We start from the raw sequence: 25670 nt of genomic DNA, 5'->3' as shown, positions 1-25670 counted from the left end.
ATGCATCTAATCCTTTCCCATCCACGTATCAGTTTTCACAAGATTAGTATTAAAAACACAACCAAATACACATAGGATCTTCAAACTTCACATAAAAATTTGGTCATAGTGCACTCTCGGGTGACAAGATGTTCCAAGAATGACAACATCTCTTCTTTCTGGAAGCGATGAAATAAACTCAATGCAGTCCCGATGGTGCAGCCGGCGCACTCGAGACAGGGTGCGCTGGCCCGCTGCACCAGCGGCTGGGAGCGCTGCTTCGGGTTCCCGGCGTCCAAACCCGCCGCGCAAGAGGAGGGGCGGGGATAGAAGAGAAGAAGGGAGCGAGCGGGAGCAGGAAACCAGCGCCGCAAGACCGCGCACGCGGAAAGGACTAGGGAACCTTCACTCTGAACACTGAAACCCCCGCGCGAATCTTGACGTTTGGGGGGGCGGGTCTCAGGGCGGGACTAATGGCAAAAGTTATTGGCTGTGTTCAGCTACAGGCAGGTCACTCACCCAAGTTTAATGCTCATTGGCTGATTCTGGAGCGTGCTTTTGACCTTGAGAAGTTTGATTGGCTGTATTCCATGTTCCTCTTCTTGGGGGCGGGCCCGAGAAGATAAGACCCGCAGGAGAGAGCCTGTTTAGGGTTGGGTTCTCAAGTGTCGGAGAAAACTCTGAAGTCGCGAGTAACTCACAGGGTCTGGGGCTTAGTTCAGAGACAGATGTAAGGGCGCACAGGCTTCACTTAGAGGTTGCGCTAACACCCCCCCACACTTCCCAGAGCTGAATCCGAGAGGGGCGGGCGCGTCGCCCGTGTGGCGTCATAACGAAGCGCCGCTCGCCTCCAGAGGGAGCCTAGACCTCCCTGGCGAGGGGACTGGCGGTGTAGCGATGCTGCAGTTAGTCCGAGCGGGAACGCGGGCCTGGCTTCGGCCTTTGGGCTGCAGGGTGAGGCCGAGGGCTGGAGACAGGGTCGGAGCACAAAGGGTGACGAGTTCGGGGTCGTGTCTCATGCTCTGCTACCGCTTGCAGGGTCTGAGCTCGCTGACGGAAGAGGCAGCGCGGCCAGTGAAGTCGGAGCCCGAGCCGGAGCCGGAGCCGAGCGCTGGTGAGCAGCCCACCGGGTTCACCTGGCGGGGGTGTGACCCTCGGTCCTGACCCCGACCTCGCCCTTGCTGCAGGTGTCCAGGAGCCTGTGCTGCGCCGATGCGAACTCCCGGTCCCGGCTCCCCGGCGCCCGGTGCAGGCCTGGGTCGAGTCCCTGCGGGGTTACGAGCAGGAGCGCGTGGGCCTGGCGGAGCTGCACCCTGACGTGTTTGCCACGGCGCCCCGGTGAGCGGGGCTGTGATGGCTGCTGGAAAGGGAGAGGGAGCACGAGCTCAGGAATCGGCGTGGTCTGGGCGCCTACTCTTGCACCCTGTGCACCCACCTGCCAAAGGGGACTATGGAGCTCAAGTGGTGGTCACGTGCGTCTGACATCCCAGCACTGGGGAGGCTGAGGCAGGAGGATCGCCTCAAGTTCGAGTTCAGTCTGGGCCCATCCCGTAGCAAGGGAACTCTTCTCAGAGGTGGTTTGCATGGCTGAGAAGGCCAGGACAAGATTTCAGGCAGGGGTCAGCAAGTGCAAAGGCCCAGGGGCTGGGCGCCATCTCTTGAGAGGCCAGCTGGGCTGGAGGGCTTTCGAGATGAGGTCAGAAAAGAGCAAATTTGGCCAGGGACATAGCTCAGTAGAATGAGAGCTTGCCTGGCGAGCGCAAGGTCCTGAGTTCAATCCCCGGTACCCCTCCTCAAAAAAAAGAGAAAAAAGAGCAAATTATATAGATCCCCGGAGGTTGAGGGGAGCATGGCTGGATTTTCCTTCAGTGGGTGAGGAGCTGTGTGCAGGTTTTGTTTTTGTTTTGGGTACTGGGGGTTGAACCCTGGGCCTTTGCCCAGAACTATACCCTACCCCCTCTTTTTTTTTTTTTTTTTTTTTTTTTTTTTTTTTTGTGGAACCAGGGACTGAACTCAGGCCCTTGCGCGCTTATTCTACTGAGCCATCTTCCCGGCCCCACCCCCTCCTTTTTAAAAATTTATATATTTGGTACAGGGTCTCACGATGCAGCAGACTCATAGTGAGCCTCCTGTTTTTAGCCTCCCCAGCGCTGGTATTACGGGCCTGTAGCACCACTCCCAGGTGGGAAGAGCCAGTCCTAGGGATCAGATCCTGGTCCCTGCACTTGCCAAAGCAGGCGCTTAGTCCACTGAGTTATCTTGCCAGCCCTTTGTTTAATTTTGAGTCAGGAAATCAGTAAGTTCCCCAAGCAGGGCTCAAATCAGGAAATCAGTAAGTTCCCCAGGCAGGACTCAAATATGTGATCCTCTTGCCCCAGCCTTGCAGAGTGCTGAGGTTATAGGCAGGGCCCTCCGTGACTGGCAGTGTGGGAGGGTGTGAAGTGGACTGGCTTCTTTTGTCTCCCTCCCCCTCCCGCCAGGCTGGATGTCCTGCACCAGGTGGCCATCTGGCAGAAGAACTTCAAGAGAATCGTGAGTGTGGAGGGGGTTGGGTGCAGCGGCTTCCTCCGGACTCGCAGGCCTGAGGCCGGGGCAGTCTTGGGTTTGCTTTCTGGAATGCCAGCCCAGCCTCCTCTCTGCTTGGATCTGTGCACGATGGCTCAGTCTTCAGGCTTCTCCTGAGCACCAACCACTCTGGGCTCTGTGCTTGGAGAGGACTCAGCCTCGGTGGGACAGAGTGGACCCTGGCCCCATGGAGTTCACCATTTGGTGGCAAAGGGGACACCAGTCAGGCAGCCTGGGCTGTACATGTGCAGTGATGGGCGGTTGTCCCACAGAAAGGGACCCCGGGCCTCCGTGTAGAAGCCGAGCAGTTTACCGGGGCTCTAGTGGTGACAGTGGGACAAACATGCAATGTGTAAAAGAAGGAGCTGCCCGGGCCACAGAGGTGGGGGGGACCAGCGTGTCGAGCTTGGGGTCTATGCCAAGAACGCAGAAGGATCCTTTATTAAGCTGGGGGTGGTGCGCACCTGTAACCCCAGCACTTTGGGAGGCTGAGGCAGGAGAATTGTGAGTTGGACTCCAGCCCGGGCAAATTAGTGACATCCTGTCTGAAGAGGTTGGAATGTCTGTCGCTCAGTGTGGAGATCGTGGGCTCAACGTCCAGTGCCACTGAAACAGAAGCCTTTCTTAGAGTCCCTGCCTTCAGGCCCCCACCCCTGAAGTCTAGAGCATCTGTTCCCTGCCTGCCCAGCCCCTGCTTCCCATTACCCTGGCCCTGAAGCCACCAGCCTGGCATCCCATCCAGCCTTGCCTTCCCCACAGTCCCTGTGTCTGAGGTGCTGTCGCCTCCTGCACCTGAGCCTCCCCTTGCCCACAGAGCTATGCCAAGACCAAGACGAGGGCTGAGGTGCGAGGTGGTGGCCGGAAGCCCTGGCCACAGAAAGGTGGCGGGCGGGCACGGCACGGCAGCATCCGCTCCCCGATCTGGCGAGGCGGTGAGTGCGCGCAGTGGGTGGCTTGGTGCCGGCTGTTTCTTGTTTCTGCACACATATCTGACCTGCTGCCTAGAAGACAGAGACTTTTTATGTATGTATGTATGTATGTATGTATGTATGTTATTTTGTGTGTGTGTGGCCAGTTCAGCCCACTAGGGGGCGGGGCGGGCTGGCATGTGCTGGGGATTGAATTGCGGTCCCTGTGCTTTGCTTAGCTTAGTTTGTTCTAAGTAGGTGCTTTAGACCACTGAGCCATCTCACCAAGACAGAGACTTTTGGTGCCACCCTGATGCCTTCTGAGAGCTGGCAAGCCCTGTCTAGCCTGACCACACGCTCTCCCAACTGCTAAGTCCCTGACAGCTTGTGTCCAGTGCCTGTCTCCCCCAGCCCTGGAAGTCTTAACCTACACGTAGGGCACATGTGTGTCATCCCAGGTGTTCAAGAGGCTGAGGCAGGAGGATCGCAAGTTCAGGTCCAGCCTGAACAACTTAGCGACTTAAGGAGACCCTGTCTCAAAGTAAGATTGTAAAGACCAGGATGGGGTTGGAGCCAGGTGTGAAGGCCCTGGCTTCCATCCCCAGGGCCTTGTCTGCAAATTAGGAACCATCAGATCGCAGGGTTAACAGTCGGGGAAACAGACCTAGAGAGAGGAAATCAGAGCTCCCAGCTTGTCCCCTGGCCGGCCTCCTTTCTCTGTCCCTTTCTGAGACCCGCACACCTCACCTCTCTACCCCCACAGGGGGCATCGCACACGGCCCACGGGGCCCCACCAGCTACTACTACATGCTGCCCATGAAGGTGCGCGCGCTGGGGCTCAAGGTGGCCCTGACGGTGAAGCTGGCGCAGGTAAGGTGCCAGCTGCTCAGCCCAGGCGCTGAGGGCTGGTGGGTGGGGCACTGCCGGACTCAGGGCCATCGCGTCCCCAGGACGGCCTGCACATCGTAGACTCCTTGGAGCTGCCCACCGCAGACCCCCAGTACCTGATGGAGCTGGCCCGATACCGCCGCTGGGGCGACTCCGTGCTGCTTGTGGACCTGTGAGCGCCCGGGCGGGCGGGCGGGGCGGGGGGTGCGGCTCTGCGGCAGGGCTCATGCTCCTGTGGCGCAGGACGCACGAGGAGATGCCGCACAACGTCGTGGAGGCTGCCAGCAGGCTCAAGACCATCAACCTGATCCCAGCTGTCGGTGAGCACAGGCCAAGCCCACCCCGGAGTGCAGGCATGCCTCCGCCTGCCCTAGCCGTGGTTGGCTCCGGGCGTGCCTCGGAGCCCGGCTGCGCGGCTGCATTTAGTCTCGGTCAGAAGGGTCCCAAGCTTGCAGCCAGTCGGGGCCAACATAGAAAAACCCAGTCTCAACTCACCTGTGTCTGTCACTTGTGGTGGAATGGCTTTGAGCAGTGAACAGCCACGTTCTCTGACCAGATGACGGTTGGGTGCTTACCCCACTGGTGGCCTTTCAGGTTCCACCTGGCCAAGTCTGTTCCCGTTTGCAGCCTCCAGGGGGCGCCATGCTCCCCGGATTCTGAGCCCAGCCTTGTCCCTGCCCTCCAGGGCCGTGACCTGCCTGTCCCCTCCTCTCTTTCCCCTCCCACACTATCCATGTGTTCCGGGGCCTTCTCGCTGTGTGCAAGGTAGGAGTCGTAGCTAGGTTCAGGGCAGACCCCGGAGAGCTGGGAGCAGCCTCTTGGCGGGGGCTTTTGTGTTTGGAGGCGTTCACAGTAAAGCTCAGCACAGCACTCCTGCCTCAGCCTCCCGAGTGCTGGGGTGACAGGCGTGGGCCACCACACCTGGCTGCCAGGCTCTTCAAGGCAGGCAGCAAAGGTGGAGGTGGAGCCAGGCTTCTGGGTTACCGCTGGCAGCAGGTCGTGGGGTGCCCTGAGGAGCCCCAGCCTCAGGGGTGGCGGCGCAGCTCAGGGTGACCCCAGGCTTGCCCGCCAGGCCTGAACGTGCACAGCATGCTCAAGCACCGCAGCCTGGTCCTCACGCTGCCCACCGTCGCCTTCCTGGAGGAGAAGCTGCTCTGGCAGGAATCGCGCTACTCGCCGCTCTACCCCCTCCGCCTGCCCTACCGCGACCTCCCCTGACCTGCGGCTTCGCCTCCCTGCAGGCGGCCATCAGCTGGACTCTGCGCCACCAAGGTTGGCTGTGCAGGCCTCAGCCCAATGAGAGCCGCCCTGGCTCTCCCTGGTTGTGTTTAAAATAAATTTTTATTTTATTTTAAGTAATTACATGGACTTATGTTTTGTTGTTGTTGGTTTTTGTTTGTTTGTTTTGGTCTTTTTGAGACAGGGCCTCAAAGTGCCATTCAGGCTGGCCTTGAGCACACTTTTTAGCCCAGCTAGCCTCAAACTTGCAGCAATCCTCCTGCCTCAGCCTCCTGAGTGCTGGGGTTACAGACAAGCCTGGCTCTGTGTATTTGTGTATTTTGAGACAGGGTCTGGAAGTGCAGTTCAGGCTGGCCTTGAACGCACTTTGTAGCCCAGGCCGGTAGCCCTCCTGCCTCAGCCTCCCATAGTGTTGGGCTTACACGTCTGTGCTATCATGCCTGGCTAAAACTAAGTCTGGCTTCACAGGGGTCAAGAACACAAGTTGGTGCAGTGGTACTTGTGGCCGCCAGCCTGGAAGCTCAGACTCAATCCTAGGGGTAGACTCAGCACATGAGCCCGAGGGTTCCCCACAGCTGCTCCAAGCGGGGTGTCAGGAAGCCAGGCCTCTGCAGCCCCCCCCACCCCCCCGTGGAGAATGGAGGCTGTTGGGCACAGAGCTTCGTGGGTGCTAGGCAAATACTAACATTGAGCCGCACCCTGGGGCCCCAAATTCTCAATATTGTGGTGAGGGATTGAGCCCAGGGCCTGCGCAGGGAGCTATACTCCCAGTCCTTTTTATTCTGAGGCAGGACCTCTTCGTAAGCTTCCCAGGCTGGGTTCTACTTTGCAATCCTCCTGCCTCCGCCTCTCAGAACATTCGGATTCTAGGTGTGTGCCACCATGCCAGGTACGATCCCAGCTCCTGAGTCTGCACGGGTTACTTCCCTCCTGAATTGTTTTTGGCAGTCCTGAGGACTGACCTTGGGACCTTTTGCACAGAGCTACGTCCCCAGACCTGTTTGTTTTGCTTTGTTTGTTGAGCCAGGGTCTTGCTAAACTGCCCAAGTGGGACTTGAATGTTTTGGTTTCTTCAAACAGCCTTGCTATAGTCCTGTGTAGCTTAGGCAAGCCTTGAATTTGTGGTGGTCCTCCTGCCTCAGACTCCCAAGCACTGGGATTACAGGTGCGCACCACCATGTCTGGCTTGAATTAATGCTATCGTGACACCAGGTTATAAAATAACATCCAATTTCATTAAAGAAATGGATGTGGGTCCGGCCAGATAGCTCAGTGGACCAAAGCGCCTGCTTAGGCAGAGTGCAGGGACTGGGGTTCCATCCCCGGCGTCTCTTGCCGGCCCCACCCCCAGAGCACTGAGATGGTGATTAAGACTGAGCATGGTGGTGCACGCCTGTAATCCCAGCTCTTGGGAGGCTAAAACAGAAGTCTATCTGTGTAGGGAGACCCTGTAGACTGTAGACCCTGTACTAAATACAAATAAATAAATAAAAATAAACAATAAAAAAAATGGATGTGGTGCATGGGGCCTATCTATAGTCCCAGCTAGGCGGGAGGCAGAGGCAGCCGAATCGCTTACACCCGGGAGATGAGGGCCACTCAGGCAACAAAGGGAAGCGTTTTCTCATTAAGTAAATGCACAAGCAAGAAGACTGGCCGAACTGCCTCCGGGTGAGCTGCTAGGCCCAGCCAGGTGGCCATGGGCCCGGCCCTGTCCTTTGCTGGTTGCCTTGTTGCAAACATCAAGGATGTGTCATTCAGCTTTCTGGGCGCAAATGCCAAGGAACTGTTTTAGAGTGTTCCTGTGCCAAACGTGGTGGCACATGCCTGGGATCCCAGCACTCGGAAGGCTGAGGCAGGAGGATTGCCAAGAGTTTGAGGCTGGCCTGGTCTACATAGCAGGATCCTGTCTCAAAAAATCAGTGTTGGGAGGCTGGCCAGTGTGCATTAGGGCAAGCGTTTATCTGCGTGGCTGTTGTGCCTCTGGCTGGCCATATGGGGGCGACACTGCAACCCAGGCAGGGTGCCTATTGTCCAGAGCAAACTCAGCCAGTCACCCTGAGAGTTGCAGCTGGATGCAGGAATGTGCTTCCACTTGCATCAGAACCTTGAGGGAACCAAGTACAGTGGTGCACAACTGTAATCGCAGCACTTGGGAGGCTGAGGCAGGAGGATCGTTGTGAGTTTGAGGCCAGCCTGGTTACAGTGAGATCATCTCAAAAAACAAAAACAAGAGCAAGCCAGATAGCTCAGTAAACTAAAGAACCTGCTTAGGCAGAGCGCAGCGGCCAGGGTTCGATCCCCCTCGTGCTGTGCCAGCCCCACCCCGGGGCACACTGAGATGGTGACTGAGACTGGGCATGGTGGCGTTCGCCTGTAATCCCAGTGCTTGGGAGGCTGAAAACAGGAGAATCACTAAGAGTCTGATCTACGCAGTGAGACCCTGTAGACCTTGTACTAAATACATTAAAAGAAAGGGGGGCCAGGGAGATATAAATTATATTTCTAAGATAGGGTCTAGGGGCCAGGGAGATGGCTCAGTAAAATAAGCGCTTCCCTGGCAAGTGCAAGGGCCTGAGTTCAATTCCCAGTTCTGAAAAAAAAAAAAAAAAAAAAAAAAAAAAACGGGCTGGCAAGATAGTTCATAGGTCTAAAGCGCCTGCTTAGGTAAGTTTAAGCAAAATGCAGGGACCACGGTTTGCTCCCCAGAACCACATCCATGCCAGCCCCAAGAACAGGCTGAGCTGGCCACACTAAATAAATAAATGAGAATATGGAGGGACCCAAGGGCAACAGGGAAGTTGTCAGAACCTGTCACACTGGAAGCTCTCAGGCAGATCTAGCTGGGAAGGGGCTACCGCGCAGCGCCTTTGGAGTCCCTGGGACGTGGCTCCATGCACTGGCGTGGGCTGAGTCCTAGCACCCTGGAGGGCTGCTCGAGCCCAGAGACTCAGAGCCAGCCTGGGCATCGTAGTGAGGCCCTATTTCAAAATAATGATCCCGGTGTGCTGGCACATATCTGTCATCCCAGCACTCAGGAGGCTGAAGTAGGAGGGTCACGAGGTCAAAGCCAGCCTGAACAACTTAGTGACTTAATAAGATACCAACTTTTAAGAATAAAAGGAATAAAAACCTGCAAATGTAGCTGAGCGCAGAGGCACTGGGTTCAATCCCTAGTACTCCCTAAAGCCCTTTGTGTTTACTTAGAGCCCTTGCACAACCTTTCATAGGTCTTCAGTTGTCTGTACATGGCTTTTCATAGCTCATACAATGCAAACGCCATGGAACTAGTCACCATCCTGGAAAAGCCTCTGCGTGTTCAATCAGGACCTCAGAATCCTCAAGGTCAGGGGACAAACAGCAGCTTGAAAACAAGCTCAATTTAAAAAAAAAAATGCTGTCTGTAGTTGGTTAATGCAGAACCTATCAGGGCTGGTCACTGGTGCAGGAGTGACCAGGTCCTCGCCCTTCTGGAGGTGACAATGACCGGAAGTCGGAAGTAACAAATTTCTGAGTTTATGTAATAAGACTGTTAGGACAAGTGTCTGGGTGATCGGGCGTGGTCCAGGATACAGCAGGATGGGGTGGGGGTTCTGGGAAGTTTTCTGGGGGTTTTATCTTGGGACAGGAGAGGAGGAACAGACACAGCGTGGACTGGTGGTGCATGCCTGTCATCCTAGCACTGGGGAGGCTGAGGCAGGAGGATCGCTGGGAGTTGGCAACCAGCTGGGCTAAGTGGTGAGACTTGTCTCAGAAAAAATAAATAAATGAATGAATAAGAAGAAAGGAGGATTGGGCCATGTTGGGAGTGAGGGGAAAGCTTCCGGGGACTGAGGAACAGTGCTCAGAGTTTGACAGCCCTCCAAAGGCTTGGGCTGCCTGTGCCCATCCCAGGCATGTGGGAAACTGCCTGGCATTTGGGAGGAAGTCGTACCCTTCCTGAAGGCAGCAGCAAGGGCTGGACATCTGCTTCCACTTTCCTCAGAGAGATGCAGAACGAGCCGAAGTCTGTACCAGGCCACCCCTCCCACGGGAGCTGCCCTGGACTCTGCGCCACTCCCATCCCCCCCCCCTCCGCTTTGGGCACCAACGCCCAGGCCCCGCCATGGCTTGCTGGGCTCCAAGCTGCAGCTCCTCGTGCAGGTGCCAGCAGATGCCTGTACTCACTTGGGTCTCAGAACCTTCTGTGGCTCTCAGCATGACCTGCTACAGGGCCTTTGCATCTGTCGTGTCCGGGGCCTTCATGCCACCATGATGCTTTCTGTTCCTGCATACTGCTTTTTTTATTTTTATTTTTTTGCAGAACCAGGGATTGAACTCAGGCCCTTGCACTTGCCAGGGAAGCGTTTATTCCACTGAGTCATCACCCTGGCCCGCTCACTGCTTTTGCTTTTCTTTTTGTTTTGATTTTTTGAGACATGGTCCCACTGTGTAGCACAGGCTGGCCTCACACTTGTGGGGATCCTCCTACCTCAGCCTCCCAAGCACTGGGATGACAGGTGTGCACCACCAATGACTGGGATACAGGTGCCTGGCTTCAATTTCACTTTCTAAGTCTTTCCAGAATACTCCAAAAATGTGTTAACTCTTGTAGTTTGTGTTCTCTTTCCTGCCTTATTTTTCTCTCCTTTACCACTAATGCTTTTTTTTTTTTTTTTTTTTTGACTAATGCTTTCTTTACTTATCTGGAGATGGAAGTCAGCCCATTGTTCACACAGTACTCTGTTGTTTTGGGTTTTTTTTCCCCTTTTATTTTCGTTTATTTAGACAGGGTCTCATTTTGCCGTCCAGGCTGATTTTGAACTTGAAGAGATTTTCCTGCCTCAGCTTCCCAATTGCTGGGATTCCAGAGTGGACCACCTGACACATGTTGTTCATACTGGCCAAATGCTGTACCACTGAGCTATATCCCCAGACCTTTTAAAATTTTGAGACAAAGTTTCCCTAAGTTGCCCGGGATGGTCTCAGCCTAAGAGGTTACAGGCTTGGACCATAGCTCCCGACTACCTTTCATTGCTGTGTCCCCAGCACCTCGAAAGGCATCTGGCCCCCAGTAAGCAATGAGCCATGAGTGGAGAGTGGCACTTGTGCCGCGAGGGGGCTCTCGCCAAGCGTGCACCTCCTGCGGTGATCACAGGACCCGGCGAGGTCAGTGCAGAAAAACCCGCTTGAAAATCACCCACCGGTGCACGGGATTTTCCCAGAGCCTCGAGGGTGCAAACGACAGCCCTGATCTCACGGTGTAACTTTTCCCAGGCGGTTCCGGAGCGGGATCCACTGTCGCAGCCCCTCCAAGACAAAAGAATCCCGTGGAAATTCCTAGGAGCGCCCGGGGTGGGGCGGAGCGGGACACGGTCTGCGGACGCGGGGGATCGGGCCGCGTCCTGGGGAGGGGACCATGCATTCCGCCCGCTCCCTTCCTGTTCTGCAGCGCGACCTCCGCGGCCTCGGTCTCCATGGCGACCCTTGGGCGTCCCACAACAGGAAGGCTCGGGCGACGCTGAGACCCAGCGTTGCCCGGCCTCCTCGGGCGGAAGCGGGGTCCCGGGGTCACACCGCCGCAGGTCGTCCTAGTGCAGTGGCTGGAGCCCATTCCCTCAGCGCCCCCCTCGGAGCCTAGGAGCTGCCTCAGTTTCCCGCGGAACGCAAGGGCTCCCGCGTGCCCGCACCGCTCCGCCGTCCGGGCTGAGGCGCTGACTCACCCGGCCAAGGAGCAGCAGCCAGCTCCCGCGTCAGGACCACTGCTTCCTTCCCTTTTCGGGGGCCATGACGACGCCCCCGTAGCCCAGACCGAAAGGGGAAGCAGGGTGCGGGGGAGGGGAGCGTGGAAGCGCAGATTGCCTCGGCGGCGAGAGGTCGCGGCACCTTCCCATCCGGGGCGCGCTTCCCTGGAAGCCTCTGTGTCACCCGGGTGTGAACAGGCCCCTTGGGGGAGGGGCACTTTCAATGGAGGGCTCCCCGAAAGAGACCCTGGGCTCCCCTCCCGCAAGGGGCTGCTGCACTCAGCCAGAGAGACTTGCAGGACTGAGGAGTCATGACTTGAGTTTGCGCGGGAGAGGTGGCGCACACCTGCCATCCCAGCACCTGGGAGGCTGAAGCAGGAGGATCGCGACAAGTTCGAGGTCAGGCTGGGCTACATAGCGTGACACTGCGTCTAAAACCAAAACCGGAAGACTTGGGTTCCGATCCCTTTGCCACTGAGAGCCTCAGTTTATCCTTACGCAGAACGGAGTTGGTGACTACTCGACTGCTCAGTGGGCAGAGTAAACGGTGAATCACGTCACCCAGCCAGAGAAGGAGACCTCTGGTGGCCCGGAGCAGTCCCCGGTCCTCCTCCTCCCGCCACCGCTCCCCGCTGCTTCAGCTGGGAAATTCCGGGGCGCCCGGGCCAGCGAGGCAGGACCACCCCGCTCAGCGGAGACCCTCAGTCCATGCGGAAATGCCAATCCCCATTCCGGAGGGGAAGACACGAGGTTTCCGGGAAAGCGGCAGCGCCGCCCCCTCGGCCCCTGGCCAGCGGGTATAAGGGCGGCGCGAGCGCTGCGCCCCACTTGCGCCGAGCCTGAGCCGCCACCGCCGCCGCCCGTGATCCGCTAGCGATGGCTCCGCTGCCCGTGCTGCTCGCCTTGCTGGGCGTCGTCCTACCAAGTGAGTCGGAGTCCCAGGGCGGTGGGCATCTCCGTCGGACCACCTCCCTGGATCGAGGCTGCGCCCGGGTTCATGGGGACATTCATGCTTAGGCAGAAGTTCAGATATTTGTTCTGGTTTGTTCTTTTGGGCTTTTTGGAAATAGAGCCTCACTTTAGAGACCAGGCTGGCCACGAACTCGGACAGTCTTCCTGCCTCAGCCTCCTGAATGCTGGGATTAAGCTCCTGCAACAGACAGCTGTTCAGAAGATGAGACTAGGGCCACGGGTTGAAAGGCACCCGCTGCCTCTGAGGTGGCCTCGGTGGGTTATAGAAGGCACTTTGGGAGGGGGCGCCTGAGTTTCTTCCTTTGTAAAAGGGGGAGCGTTATGGTGGCCGCCAGAAGGTTTTGTGTTGTGGTGTCAAACACAGTGCCTGGCCCCAGGAGAGGTGGGTCGGTATGGGAATCTGTCCCAACCTGGGGCGCATTTGAGGACTGAGGAACGGCCCGATTGAGGAACGGCCCTGGCCACAGGTATTCTGTTCCTCTTCCTTGCTCCTGGGGAAGTCCGAGCTGCTTCTGCTCTGGGGAATTCCACAAACTTCATCAGGGGCTGAAAGCTGAGAACTGGGCCGTCCCAGTGTCCCCAACTCTGCCCTCCCAGAAGAGCCTGCCAGCTGGGGAACAGGGGGGCAGAGTTTCCCCTCTGTGAAATGGGAATAATTCCAGAATTACACACAGGGAACTCCTGGCCACCGGGATCACAGATCACTTCCCACAGCTAAGCTGAGGATTGGAATTTTTGTGGAAGGAGAGGTGGCTGAATAGTTTTCTTGGTAGTTTGGCAGAACCAGGGATTGAACTCAGGCCCTTGTGCTTGCCAGGGAAGCGCTTATTCCACTGTTCCACTGAGCCATCTCCCCGGCCCCTCTTGGTAGTTTTTTAAAAAGTAGCAGTACTGTTAAGAGGCCAGCACCTTGCTATGTTGCTCAGGCTGGTCTCAAATTCCCAGGCTCAACTCATCTTCCTGCCTCAGCCTCCCATGCTTTGACTCAAAATTAAAATTTTTTTTTTTTTTTTTGGAGACAGGGTCTCACTATGCAGTTCGGGCTGGCTTTGTGCTCGCTTTGTATCCCCCAGGCTGGTCTCAAACTCACAGCAACCGTCCTGTTCCAACCTCCCAAATGTCGGGATTACAGACCTGTGCCACCACACCTGGTTATCAATTTTTTTTTTTTTTTAGACTGGGGAGGCAATAGAGTCTGAGATTTAATGTAATAAATGTATTCCTCCTCCTCCTCCTCTCTTCTTCCTCCTTCTTCTTGCTATTTTCTAATAATCTGTAAATGTAGTTTATTTATTTTTTATTTTTATTTTTGGTACTGGGGATTGAACTCAGGTCCCTGCGCTTGCCAGGCAAGCACTTAGTCCACTGAGCCATCTCCCTGGCCTCTAATAATCTTCCTCTTGTCTGTGGTGTTACCAGGAGGTTGGGGGGCTGTACTGTTTCCCTTACAGATGGGGAACTTGAGCCCTAGAAAGGGAAAGCAGGGGCTGGGGAGATGACTCAGTGGGATAAGCGCTTGACTGGCAAACGCAAGGATCTGAGTTCAATCCCCGGTTCCGCCAAAAAAAAAGGGAAAGCAGTGGGCCTTCGGTGTAGAGAACCAGCCTGACTCCCGCATCATCCCTGCCTTCTGGCAAAGAGAAGGGCACTGAGCTACAGAGTGAGTTTCAGGCCAGCTTGCACTACATAGTGACACCCTGTGTCAAAAAAAAAACCCAAAAAACAAACAACAAAAATCCAACTGTAGGGCTGGCCAGATAGCTTAGTGGACTAAACGCCTACTTAGTCAGAGCACATCGGGCAGCAACTGAGACTGGGCGTGGTGGTGCATGCCCGTAATCCCAGCACGTGAGAGGCTGAAAACAGGAGGATCACTATGAGTCCGATGTACAAAGTGAGGCCCTGTAGTCCCTGTAGACCCTGTACCAAATGCATTAAAAAAAAAAATCTGATTGCTAAGGTTCTTCCAGGGTCCCTCATCGCCCTTAGAATACAGAACACACTTTGTATACTTTTTTTTTTTTTTTTCTCTCAGAACCGGGGATTGAACTCAGGCCCTTGCATTGCCAGGGAAGTGCTTATTCCACTGATCCATCTCCCCACCATCTTTGTATGATTTTTGCATGCTGAGGAACCTCACCTTGGCAGAGCTGCCCACTGGCGCCCTTAGGAGCTTAGTGACTTGTTTTCTTCATGACTTTCTATTACTCACTCTCCTCGCCCAGTCACCCTGCTTGAGGACTTTCCCACTTTCCCGCCTCTTCCAGGAACCTTTTGTTCTCCATCAGCAGCCCTCTCCTGTCACTCATAGCTCTGCTCAGATCTGTCCCCAGGGAGCTGGGCAGGGCTGCCCACATGTGGCATTTCAGCTTTCCAGGAGGCTGAGGCAGAAATACTGAAAATTTGAGCCCAGCTTGGTCAACTTAACAAGACCCTGTCTGAAAATAAAAAATAAAAAGGGCTGGAGATGGAACTCCATACAGTGGCCCTGGGTTCGTCCTGTTTTGTGTTCTCAAGCCTCCTCGCATTTGTTATTGATTATCTGTTGGCATGTGGAGGCTTCCGGCTGCCACGCTGTGGGCCATGTGCCTGGGTCCAGGCCCTGTGCCAGGACCGCTCGCCGCCCTGCACTGTTGCCAGTTCAACTCACCCACGCCTCCTCTCCTCTCGCTTCCCTCCCAGCCGTGGCAGATGACCTGAAGGTGTCTGTGTTCCCCAAGGAAGCCACCGTGCCCCGTGGAGGCTTCATCCTGCTGAACTGCAGCTTCTCCGGCTGTGACCCACAGAGTCAAGGCTCAAAACACGGCCTGGAGACTCACTTTCCCAAAGTGGTAGTAGACAGCGGAATCAACTGGAAGCTATTTGAACTGCAAGTTCCGGAAGACGGCTCACCGATGTGCTTCCTGTTCTGTCCTTCTAAGGAGCAAGGGACGGCGTCCGTCTCCCTCACCGTGTACAGTGAGTGGCCTGGGCGGGGTGCTGGTCCCCAGAAACGGGTGGGTTGGTGGAATACAGGCCTCGTTCATGCCAGCTCCACACTCCACCCTGGCCTGGGCATCTCCTTTAACGTGGATCACAGCCCTGGATCCAAAAAGAAAGATGCACTGGGTGTCACCTGTAATCCCAGCACTCAGGAGGCTGAGGCAGGAGGATCGATGAGAGTTCGAGGCCAGCCTGGGCTATGTAGGAAGTTCAAATCCAGCCTGGACAAAATGTATAAGGAGAGGGCTGGTGAGATGGCTCAGTGGTCTAAAGCACCTACTTGGAACAAGCTTGGCAAAGCACAGGGACCGCGGTTCGATCCCCCAGCACCACATGCCAGCCAGCCCCGCCCCGTGGTGGGCTGAGCTGGCCACACACACATACACACACACACACAATAAATAAATAAATGGAAAAAAATTTAAAAAAAAATGTATAAGGAGACCCTGTCCCTAAATAAATGAATAAGAAAAGAAAGAAAACTGGGGGCTGGAGAGATGGCTCAGTGGTCTAAAGCACCTACTTAGAACAAGCTTAGCAAAGCATCAGGGACCGCGGTTCAATCCCCCAGTACCACATGCCAGCCAGCCCCGCCCCTTGGTGTGCTGAGCTGGCCACACGCACACACCTCTCTCTCTCTCTCTCTCTCTCTCTCTCTCTCTCTCTCTCAAATAAATAAAAATTAAAAAAAAAAAAAAAAAGAAAACTGTAGGGCTAGGAATGTAGCTCCATGGTAGAGCACCCATGGGCCTGCCCCCAGCACCAGAAAAATGAAAAACTTGCAATTTATTATTTTTTAAAACCAAAAATTTTTTAAAGCCTATTTATTTGTTTATTATGTATTTGGTACAGGATCTCACAGGCAGCTTAGACTCTGTAGTGACCCTCCTGTTTTCAGCCTTCCCAGAGCTGGGAGTACAGGTGTGTGTCACCGTGCCTGGACTTGGCTAACTCATCGCACTCTGGGGTGGGGCTGGCACAGCTTGAGGTGCTGGGGATTGAGCCCTGGTCCCTGAGCTTGCCTAAGCAGGCGCTTAGTCTGCTGAGTTATTTTGCTAGCCAAAAAAGCCAATTTAAAACTGGCCCCGAGATGACATTTTCTTTTTTCATTTTTGTGGTATGTGGCATCGAAGTCAGCACCCTGCACTTGCCAGGCAAGTGCTTATTCTACTGAGCTATCTCCCCAGCCCCCAAGGTGACATTTTTAACATATTGGCAATAATGAAGAGACTTGGTAACAGCTATATTGTTCTCTGAGTGACACGTGCAGGTGTCTTGTGACATAAAAATCCAGTCATGGATCCTTCCCCCAAGGGAACTGAAGAGGAGCTGGTCTCTATTTTATTTATGTAGCTGCACTGGGCCTTGTGCATGCTGGGCAAGTGCCCCACCACGGAGCTACACCGTGGTCTACGCTGCAGCCAGCCGGGAGCCTCTTCTGAAGGAGTGGGGCAGATAAAGGCCCAGCTGCCCATCGGAGGAATGAGGCAGTTTGGGGGAGAAAAGGGCGGCTGCTGAGGTGTGCTGGGACTTCAAAGAAAGGAAAGTATGCGGAACATGAGAAGTATGCCACGTCTGTGTCAGCAGGTGCCAAAGGCCGGGAGGCTGCCCTTCTGCACTCCAGGGCCTGGCCAGGAGCGGTGGCGCACGCCTGCCATCCCAGTGTTCTGGAGGCCGAGTCAAGAGGATCGCAGTAAATTCAAGCCCAGTCTGGACTATACAGCAAGTTCAAGACAAGCCTGAATTACATAGTGAGACCCTGTCTAAAAAACCAAAAAAATCCCTTAGCCAGATGTGGGGGTGCACACCTGTAATCCCAGCACTCAGGAGGCTGAGGCAGGAGGACCATTGCGAGTTCCAGAGACCAGTCCGGGCTACAAAATGAGCTCAAGACCAGCCTGAACTGCGTAGCCAGACCCTCTCTCAAAATGACAAGCTCTGAAAGAAAACTCTAGAAGTGACAATAGGCTAGGTACAAATGTTACTAGTAGTCCCAGCTAATTCCTTTACTCCCAGCTATTCCTTGAATTCCCAGATAGTCCTTGTAGTTTCCGCTACTCAGGAGGCTGAAGCAGGGGGATCCCTTGAGCCCTGGTTGGAGGACCAACCTGGGGAACACAGTGAGACCCCCATTCAAAGGAAAGAAAAGTGAGAGAAGAAAAGAAAGGATTACTTGTCTGAGAGGAGGAAACCCACAGGCTCAGGAGAGAACAGGGAGAGCATTTCTTTTTTTTAAAAAAAATCATTTATTTATTTATTTATTTATTTATTTATTTATTTATTTGGTCTTACTGCCCACAGGCCTTAGTTTCTCCCTCTGTGACATGGAGCAGATGGCTGGCCCACAGTAACCTGGGGTGGGAGGAGGTGCCCACGGGTCTTGCCCCACGCTTGGTATAAAGGTAGCTGAGCCTTTTCCAGAAAGGTTAGAGATATAATTTATGGGGAAGGTGACCATGAGGTAGGCCTTGAGGTATGTGTAGGAGTTGGTGATGATGGATATTCTGGGTGGAGAAAATGCCTTAAGGAAAAGTTTGCAGTCGGAAGTTACCTGACAGGGGGCTGGAGGAGCTGTAGGTCCACAGGCTGGGGAGGCTGGGGGTTAGGGGCTGGGCCTTCCCTCTTCGGAGTAATAGTTAGGCCGCGCAGGGGTTTGCGCAGGCCGGGGATCTGCGCAGCACAAGCAGCTCCTGAACTTCCAGGAAGCCGGGGACCTGGTGGACATGGACCTCGCCCAGCCGCTCAGCTGCCCCCCTCCCACGCGAGGGGGGCATAGGCATGTGAAGAGTGGGCGAGGGACAAAGATGGGGGCAGAGCACTCTCCGCCCCACCCTACCCCCATCCTGGAGGAGGAGGCTGGGCCAGCCTGCAGCTGGGCTTCATTTAAAGGTTGGGGTTTGAGGGGCCTTGTGTTGTGCAAGGTGGATTTGCAGAGGTGCTTAGAGCTACCAGCTGGGCTGCTGGGGTTTCTCAGCCTTTTCGCGGTTGTTGTTTTTCTTTAAGTTTTACTGAGATGTGAATTACACATCAAAAAACTCACCCCTTTGGGGTCTGGGAACTCTCACACGCAAGGGCCCAAATTTCTTCAAAGCACAAAAAAACAAAAAAATTGAAATCTGGGTGTGGCGGTCCTTGCCTGTAATCCCAGCCTCGGGAGCTGAGCAGGAGGATGGCGAGTTCAGGTCCAACCTGGGCAGCAGTTTAGCAGAATTAGAAGAGCTTGGAATTCTGTTCCCTGCTGCAGAATGGGGTCGTGGCCTGGCAAAATAAAGCCTGTTTGTCCTGTCGTCAAGAGATACTCAGTTTCATTTTTCCATTGTTGATAGAGAAGGAATCCTGTGGCACACTCCGTTATTTCTTTTGCTGAAACTCAGACTCTGGAAGCTGGAGTGTGGCCCAGAGGCCACTAACCTAGCATGGTGAGGCCCTAGGCTTCAGGACCAGCACCGTGAAAAGATGCAATTTTTCAAAAATAAAGTGTTTTGGGGACTGGGGAGATAGCTCAGTAGAATAAGCTCTTGCCTGGCAAGCACAAGGACCTGAGTTGAATCCCTGGTTCTGCCCCCCCCCCAAAAAAAAAACTTTTCCAAATTAGGCTCCTGATAAACTGGGCATGACAGTGCACACCTACAATTCTAGCATGCAGGAGGCTGAAGCAGGAGGATCACCAAGAGTTCCTAGCCAGCCTGGGCTACACAGTGAGTTCAAGTCCAGCCTGGAACACACAGTCTAAAAACATGAACTATCAAAAATAGAGAAAACATAGCTGGGCATGGTAGCTCACACTCCCATAATCTAGCACTCGGAGGCTGAGACAGGAGGATCTTTGTGAGTTCAGGACCAGCCTGGGCTACAAAGTGAGCTAGCTCAAGGCTGTCCTGGCTTGCATAGTAAGTCCCTGTCTCAAAAAGGAGAGGGGGAAAAAAAAAAGGAGAAAATAAGGCTGAGAAGGAACAGCAGTCATCTTATTTTGCTTATTTTTTGTGGTGCCAAGAGGCAACCAGAGCCCCCAACATGCCAGGCAAGTGCTCACCACAGAGCTGCACCCCAAGCCCACCAGGGGTTTTCCTTCAAGCCAGCTGGGCTGCTGTTCGCTGCTCCTTTGAGCAGGTGCCTGGGACAGGCTTTGAGGTTCTTTCCCACTTCTCAGCCACTGCTACCACGAATCAAAAATGATCTGCGCTCTTCACACCACTTGTGCGGTTTTCCCCAAAGTTCTTGCCATTCCTGCTCAGGTGGCTGGGCCTGTTGGTGGGGACCGTGTAGAAGTGCAGCCTGTGTGCAGCTACAAGTGCCATCCAACTTAAAGGACATTCCCTGTCTCCCGTGTCTCCGCAGGCTTCCCGGACCGGGTGGAGCTGAGCCCCCTGCCGCCCTGGCAGCCTGTAGGCGAGAACCTCACCCTGCGCTGCCTCGTGGCGGGTGGGGCGCCCCGGCGCCGGCTCACGGCTGTGCTGCTCCGGGGCCAGGAGGAGCTCAGCCGGCAGCCGGTGGTCGGGGGGCTCGCGGAGGTCACGGCCACCGTGCGGGTGGGCAGGGACGACCACGGCGCCAACTTTTCATGTCGCACGGAGCTGGATCTGCGCTCCGAAGGCCTAGAGCTCTTCCTGAACACTTCGGCCTCCAGGCAGCTCCGGACTTTCGGTGAGGAACTGGGGGACCGGGCACATGGGAAGCAGGGTCTCCTGCTATAGGGGGCTAAGAAGGTGGTGTTGATGGAGACAGCAGACTCAGGAAAGAACGTCACTGGTATCAAAAAAGGAGTATGCTTGGGATGGGGGTGCTCAAGGCCACAGGATCTTCCATTCCAAGAAGACACTGGCCCTGGCTAAAGGTGACTTAAGACAGAGGTACACCAGGGTGTTGGTGCCACCTGTAATCCCAGCATGCTGAGCTGCTGAGGCAGGAGGGTCTATGTGCAACCCCATCCTAGGCACTTTAGCAAGACCTTGTCTCAAAAAATTTAAAATTAGGGCCAGCCACATAGCTCAGCAGACTACAGCGCCTGCTTAGGCAGTAAGCGCAGCAGCCGGGGTTTGATCTACTGCATGCTGCGCCGTCCCTGCCCCAGGACACATGAGGATTGAGACTGGGCATGGTGGTGCGCCTGTAATCCCAGCACTTGGGAGGCTGAAAACAGGAGGATCACTAGGAGTCTGATCTACATAGTGAAAGGACCCCCTGGAAGCCCTGTACTAAATACACACACACACACACACACACACACACACACACACAATTTAAATAATAATAAAAAGCCTGGGGATAGAGCTCGGTGTGAATGCTCTGGGTTCAATCCCCAGTACCTCTGCCAAAAATAAATAAATAAAATAATTAAAAGTTAAAAGGTAAGGGGCTGGTGAGATGGCTCAGTGGTCTAAAGCACCTACTTAGAACAAGCTTAACAAAGCGGGGGGGGGGGGGGGCTGGAGAGATGGCTCAGTGGTCTAAAGCACCTACTTGGAACAAGCTTGGCAAAGCACAGGGACCCCGGTTCAGTCCCCCAGCACCAGCCAGCCGCGCCCCCTGGTGGGCTGAGCTGGCCACACACACACACACACACACACACACACAATAAATGTTAAAAAAAAAAAAAAAAAAAAAAAAAAGCAGAAGGACCGCGGTTCAATCCCCCAGCACCACATGCCAGCCAGCCCCGCCCCCTGGTGGGCTGAGCTGGCCATACACACATACACACACACACACAAATAAATAAATAAATAAATAAAAATTTAAAAGGTAAGGATGACTCAAACCAGAGTCTCATTGGAAGAGAATGTTCCAGGTGGGACATGTCACGGAAAGTCCCTTCCTCTGTGTTCATGCCCCGGAATTTTCTCCCCAGTCCTGCCAGAAACTGCCCCGGAATTTGTCCTCCCTGAGGCCCTGGAGGCTGGCACCCGCCAGCTGGTCACCTGCTCTCTGGATGGGCTGTTTCCGGCCCTGGAGGCCAAGGTCCACCTGGCACTGGGGGACCACAAGCTGAACACCACAGTCACGTACCGCGATGACTCCCTGTCCGCCTCAGCCCCTCTGGAGGTGACCGCCCAGGAGGAAGGCGACCAGCAGCTTGTGTGTGCCATCCTGCTGGGCAACCGGAGTCGCGAGTCATGGAGGAACCTGACTGTCTACAGTAAGACCCAGTGGTTGATGGGCATGGTTTTCCAGGCGTGGTCTTTGTTAGGGGCAGGCTCGTTCCCGAGCTTTCCAGAGCTGAGAGAACCTATCTACAAGCGCTGGGTGTGGCGCATACCTGTAATCCCAGCACCCTTAAAGAGGCACAGGTGGCCTATGGACGGGTGGGGCGTGTGGGCGGGGACTGGGGCGGGACCAACCGCAGATATGCCCCGCCCCCAGGCTTTCCAGAACCGGTCTTAACCTTGAACGCAAGCGTGGTCTCGGAAGGGGATCTGGTGATGGTGAATTGTGAAGCTTGCCCTGGAGCCATCGTGACACTGAGTGGTGCCCCAGCCGAATCACCGTCCCACTTGCTACTGAACGCCCGTGCTAAGGATAACAACCGCAGCTTCTTTTGTTCTGCCGCTCTGGAGGTGGCCGGGCAAGTGCTGTTCAAGAACCAGACCCAGCAGCTCACCGTCCTGTGTGAGTGGCATCGCTGACGCTGAGCCCTGAGCTCTGGGCCCCCAGCCTCTGCCCTGACCACTATCCCCTCCTCCTGTTTCTCAGATGGCCCCCAACTAAACGACAGTGACTGTCCAGGGAGCTGGACCTGGCCAGAGGGGTCCCAGCAGATTCTGAGATGCCAGGCCCGAGGGAACCCACGGCCCCAGCTCCAGTGTTATCGTAAGAGCGACAACACGTCGCTTCCCATCGGGAGCCTGAGATCTGTGAAGCGGGAACACGAGGGCACTTACGTGTGCCGGGCCGTGAGTCCCCGAGGGGAGGCCAGCCGGGAGGTGCTGGTGACAGTTCTCTGTGAGTACCAGTGTGACCAGTGTGTGGGGCTGGGTGGGGACCGCGGGCAGTGAGCTCTGCTCCATCCTCACGCCCCGCCCCATGTCCCCCCACAGACAACCAGGGCAACACTCATCATGTCCTTATCATTGTGCTGGTGGCCATCTTGGTTCTCGTGAGCGTTGTCGCAGCCACATACTTGTATAACCGTCAGCGGAAGATCAGGAAATATAAGCTGCAAAAGGCGGCCGAGGCTTTGCTATTGAAGCCCAAACCACACCTTCCTGAGTCCGCCCCAGACCTCGGTGCCAGCCCACTGCCGCAGCAACAGCAGCAGCAGCAGTGCTGAACTGACCCAAGTGCTGGGTATGCACCATGCAGCCCTGTGCACCCCCTGGGGGGCAGAGGACAGGAGGCTGGCCGCAGGCAGGGTACGGCTCACATTTGGGATCCTGATGTCTGCGCGTGTTGGACCACAGGGCCGTGCACCTGTCCTGTAGCCACAGGACTGAGCAGAAGGAGAAAGAAGACTGGAGAATGAAGTTGGGCACGGTGGTGCACGCCCGTCACCCCAGCACTCAGGAGACCGAAGCAGGAGGAGTGTTGTGAGTTCGAGGCCAGCCTGAACTGCATAGTGACATTCTGTGTCAAACGAAGAGACTTGGGTGTCTGTGAAGACGATGAAGTCTGGCCTGTACACAGGGACAGTGACAGAGACACAAACCCATGGCTTTGTAGACCACCGGCCAGGAAATGCGGAGACTCACTCCCATCTGATGCGCCGAGGCCCCGCAGTCCTCAGGAGGAGGGTGCTGGCCCAAATATAGGCAGCACTGAAATGTGAATGCCCACACTTCCTCTGAAAAATGGCAGATCTGGTACTACCACATATTTACTATGCTCAACTCTTGCCAATAACATATTTATTTTTTTAACTTTTAAAAAATTGGCTATTTACTGAGTACCTTTTTAAGAAGGCTAAAGTAGTGACCCATGATGCAAACACACATCCTTGCCCTCACAGAGCATACTCTGATATTACACATTCAGAGCTGCCCAGTACAGTTGAGCAGGCTGTGTACTGCACAAAAGTACCTGGCAAAAACATCAAGAGGCTCTAGGATTTCTCACTGTATTGGCCAAGCTGTGTTCTCCCCAAAGGGTGTTTTTTCTATTTTTCTGTTGAGCACAAAGGCACTATATAAACTAGTCATGGCTCTGAGTTCTACATCCACTCATTAATCCCTCCCCCAACACCCTACCGCCACCTCCCCACCCACAGCCATTTCTGCCAGCGTTTCCTACACTGACAGTGCCCGAATGTCGGGCCAACCCTTGGCAGTTAAGCCACAGAATCCCCTGGAATGGAAGCCTTGACCTGAAGCCAATAAAGCACCCCCACCCCACCCCAGGGCCTCGACCTCCACGTGTCTGAGGGTAGGGGTCACATCCGGAGGAGCTTTTTCTAGTCACCTCTGTGGCAGCCCCAACTTCCCACTTCCTTCCCCCACGAAAAGCCTGCCGTCCGGACCAACTCTGAGGCTACCGTCCAAATCCGAGGCTTTTCCTGACCTTCTGCCACCTCAGTGAAAACGAAAGAGCCGCATCCAGAAAGATAACATAATATGTGGTTGACAGTGGTGTCTCGCATCTCATTCTGGGTGGAAGGGAGAAGGACACGTATCCTTTGCCGGGGCCCCTGGCCCTTTCTGGGGCCCCTGGCCCTTTCTGGGGCGGGTCTGGGGAGGCGGAGCCGCGGGGCCCCCTTATCTCCGGAGCCAGCCCGGCTCCCTGGCGCCAGGCCCCCGCTTGGGGTCCCGGCCATGAAGTCTCTGCTCCTGCCGCTGCCCCTTCTGCTGGCGGCCGCCTACCCGGTAGGTGGGAGCGCGCGGAGGCGCCAGGCTGAGCTGTCGCAAAGCCCCAGCCCCAGCCCTGCCGCGCCCTTAGGCGTCTCGGAGCCCTTCAGGGTGCGTCTGAGCCCCGAACTGGTGGAGGTGGCCCCGGGGCACTCGGTGTGGCTGAACTGCAGCACGAGCTGCCCCCTACCGGCCAGACCCAGCCTTTTCACCCAGCTGCGGCGCGGCCGCACGACCTCGGGGCCGGGCTGGGTGTCCTACGAGTTGGTGAATGTGACGGCCTGGAGCTCCGTCGTGCGCTGCTGCGCCACCTGCGCGGGAGAAAGGCGCCAGGCCACCGCGAGGATCAACGCTTACAGTGAGGGCAGCGGTCGGGCCGGGCCTGGCGGGGAGAGGGGAGGAGGACGGCGGCGACTGGCCGCCGCTAGGGGGCGCCCGCGGCCCTTTCTTAGGGGCTCCCCTCTCGCCTTAGAGCCGCCGCGCAGCGTGATCCTGGAGCAGCCGGTCCTCGCGCGCGGCCGGTACACTCTGCGCTGCCACGTGACGCAGCTGTTCCCGGTGGGCTTCCTGAGGGTGAGCCTGAGGCGCGGCGGCCGACTTATCTATTTTGAAAGACTGGAGCGCTTCAAAGGCCTAGATCTAGCCAATGTGACCCTGACCTACACATTTCGCGCCAGGCCCAGTGACTTCTGGCAGCCTGTGACCTGCCACGCACGCCTCAATCTCGGCGGCCTGGTGGTGCGCAGCAGCTCGGCGCCCGTCATCCTGTCACCCCTGGGTAAGGACCTCTGTGATCCTGGGGACTCTGGGAGGTGTACGTGTGGTGATTCCAGGAAGGCACAGGCCAGAGTGACCAGCGTCAGACCGTCTCCTGGGTTCCTAATTCTCCACCTCCTGTTCCCAGATTGGAGCCCCGAGTCCAAAGCCTTGGCCTCCACCTCCATCGCGACTGTCGTGGGGATCCTCCTAGCAGTGGGGGCCGCCACCCTGCACAGGTGGCTAGGGATCCAGCCTAGAGGGGCATGCTCTGCCGGCTGAGCGCGGACTGGCTGGAACAATTTGCAATTCGGAAAAACTGCTCAGATCAATAAAGCTTCCCACTAGCAATCTCTGTCCCCTGGCCTCATGGTCCTTGGAAGAAAAAAAACTAAGTCTCCTTTTTGGCCCACTTTCTCCAAATTCCTTGTCTCCTTGAGGACACCGCGATTCACTCAAGGCCCACTGGCCCAGAGTCTGCATTTCCAGCCGGTGCAGTAAAACTTCACTTTTTGCTGGCTTTATCTGCGAGGTGCAGATAGGCTAAGCAGGGGCCTTGGAAGGCGCTGGGCCGGGGGAGGCAGGGTTTATGGTATGGTTGTTCCTGATTGGCTCTGCCACCACCACGCAGCAACTCTGATTGGATGTTAACTTTTCTTTCCCACTCACACCCCACCTCCACTTTGGACCCCGGTCTTTCCAGCGGACCCCTCCCTCCGTGAAGAAAAAAACCCAAACACCCCGCATCCTTACAGTTTACGCTTAACCACAAGTGGGCGGGACTACAGCAGTGAGGTATCCTTGTAGGGACAGCGAGGAAGAAGTAGTCAGATGGCCCACGTGGGATGTCACAGACTCGCGTCCTGATGACGTTCTGGCAGTTATCC

General features: G+C 55.6%; 3 protein-coding genes across 5 annotated transcripts; all 3 read left to right on the top strand.

Moving 5' to 3' along the window:
• The first annotated feature begins 655 nt into the window (after nt 1-655).
• On the top strand, nt 656-5695 carry Mrpl4 (mitochondrial ribosomal protein L4). Its single transcript, XM_004633005.2, has 9 exons — nt 656-933; nt 1018-1093; nt 1167-1317; nt 2460-2511; nt 3359-3476; nt 4216-4322; nt 4403-4512; nt 4584-4660; nt 5413-5695. The coding sequence occupies exons 1-9, from the start codon at nt 877-879 to the stop codon at nt 5556-5558; spliced, it is 894 nt and encodes a 297-aa protein (XP_004633062.1). The 5' UTR covers nt 656-876; the 3' UTR covers nt 5559-5695.
• Nucleotides 5696-12007: 6312 nt separating this feature from the next.
• Nucleotides 12008-23806, top strand: Icam1 (intercellular adhesion molecule 1). Its single transcript, XM_004633004.2, has 7 exons — nt 12008-12227; nt 14957-15232; nt 19595-19900; nt 21102-21389; nt 21614-21859; nt 21944-22192; nt 22288-23806. The coding sequence occupies exons 1-7, from the start codon at nt 12179-12181 to the stop codon at nt 22518-22520; spliced, it is 1647 nt and encodes a 548-aa protein (XP_004633061.1). The 5' UTR covers nt 12008-12178; the 3' UTR covers nt 22521-23806.
• Icam4 (intercellular adhesion molecule 4 (Landsteiner-Wiener blood group)) lies at nt 23788-25092 on the top strand. Of its 3 annotated transcripts, XM_004633003.2 has the most exons (3): nt 23788-24385; nt 24500-24805; nt 24932-25092. In XM_004633003.2, the coding sequence occupies exons 1-3, from the start codon at nt 23797-23799 to the stop codon at nt 25063-25065; spliced, it is 1029 nt and encodes a 342-aa protein (XP_004633060.2). In that variant the 5' UTR covers nt 23788-23796; the 3' UTR covers nt 25066-25092. The 3 variants fall into 3 exon arrangements, with proteins under 3 accessions (XP_004633060.2, XP_023572921.1, XP_023572922.1); XM_023717153.1 differs by having other exon boundaries at nt 24500-25092; XM_023717154.1 differs by having other exon boundaries at nt 23788-24805.
• The last annotated feature ends 578 nt before the right edge of the window (nt 25093-25670 follow it).

This window comes from Octodon degus, unplaced genomic scaffold, assembly GCF_000260255.1.
Source record: "Octodon degus isolate 3935 unplaced genomic scaffold, OctDeg1.0 scaffold00050, whole genome shotgun sequence".
Classification (NCBI taxonomy): Eukaryota; Metazoa; Chordata; class Mammalia; order Rodentia; family Octodontidae; genus Octodon; species Octodon degus.
The sequence above is the reverse complement of the archived record's forward strand: the minus strand, read 5'-3'. Positions and strand labels throughout refer to the sequence as shown.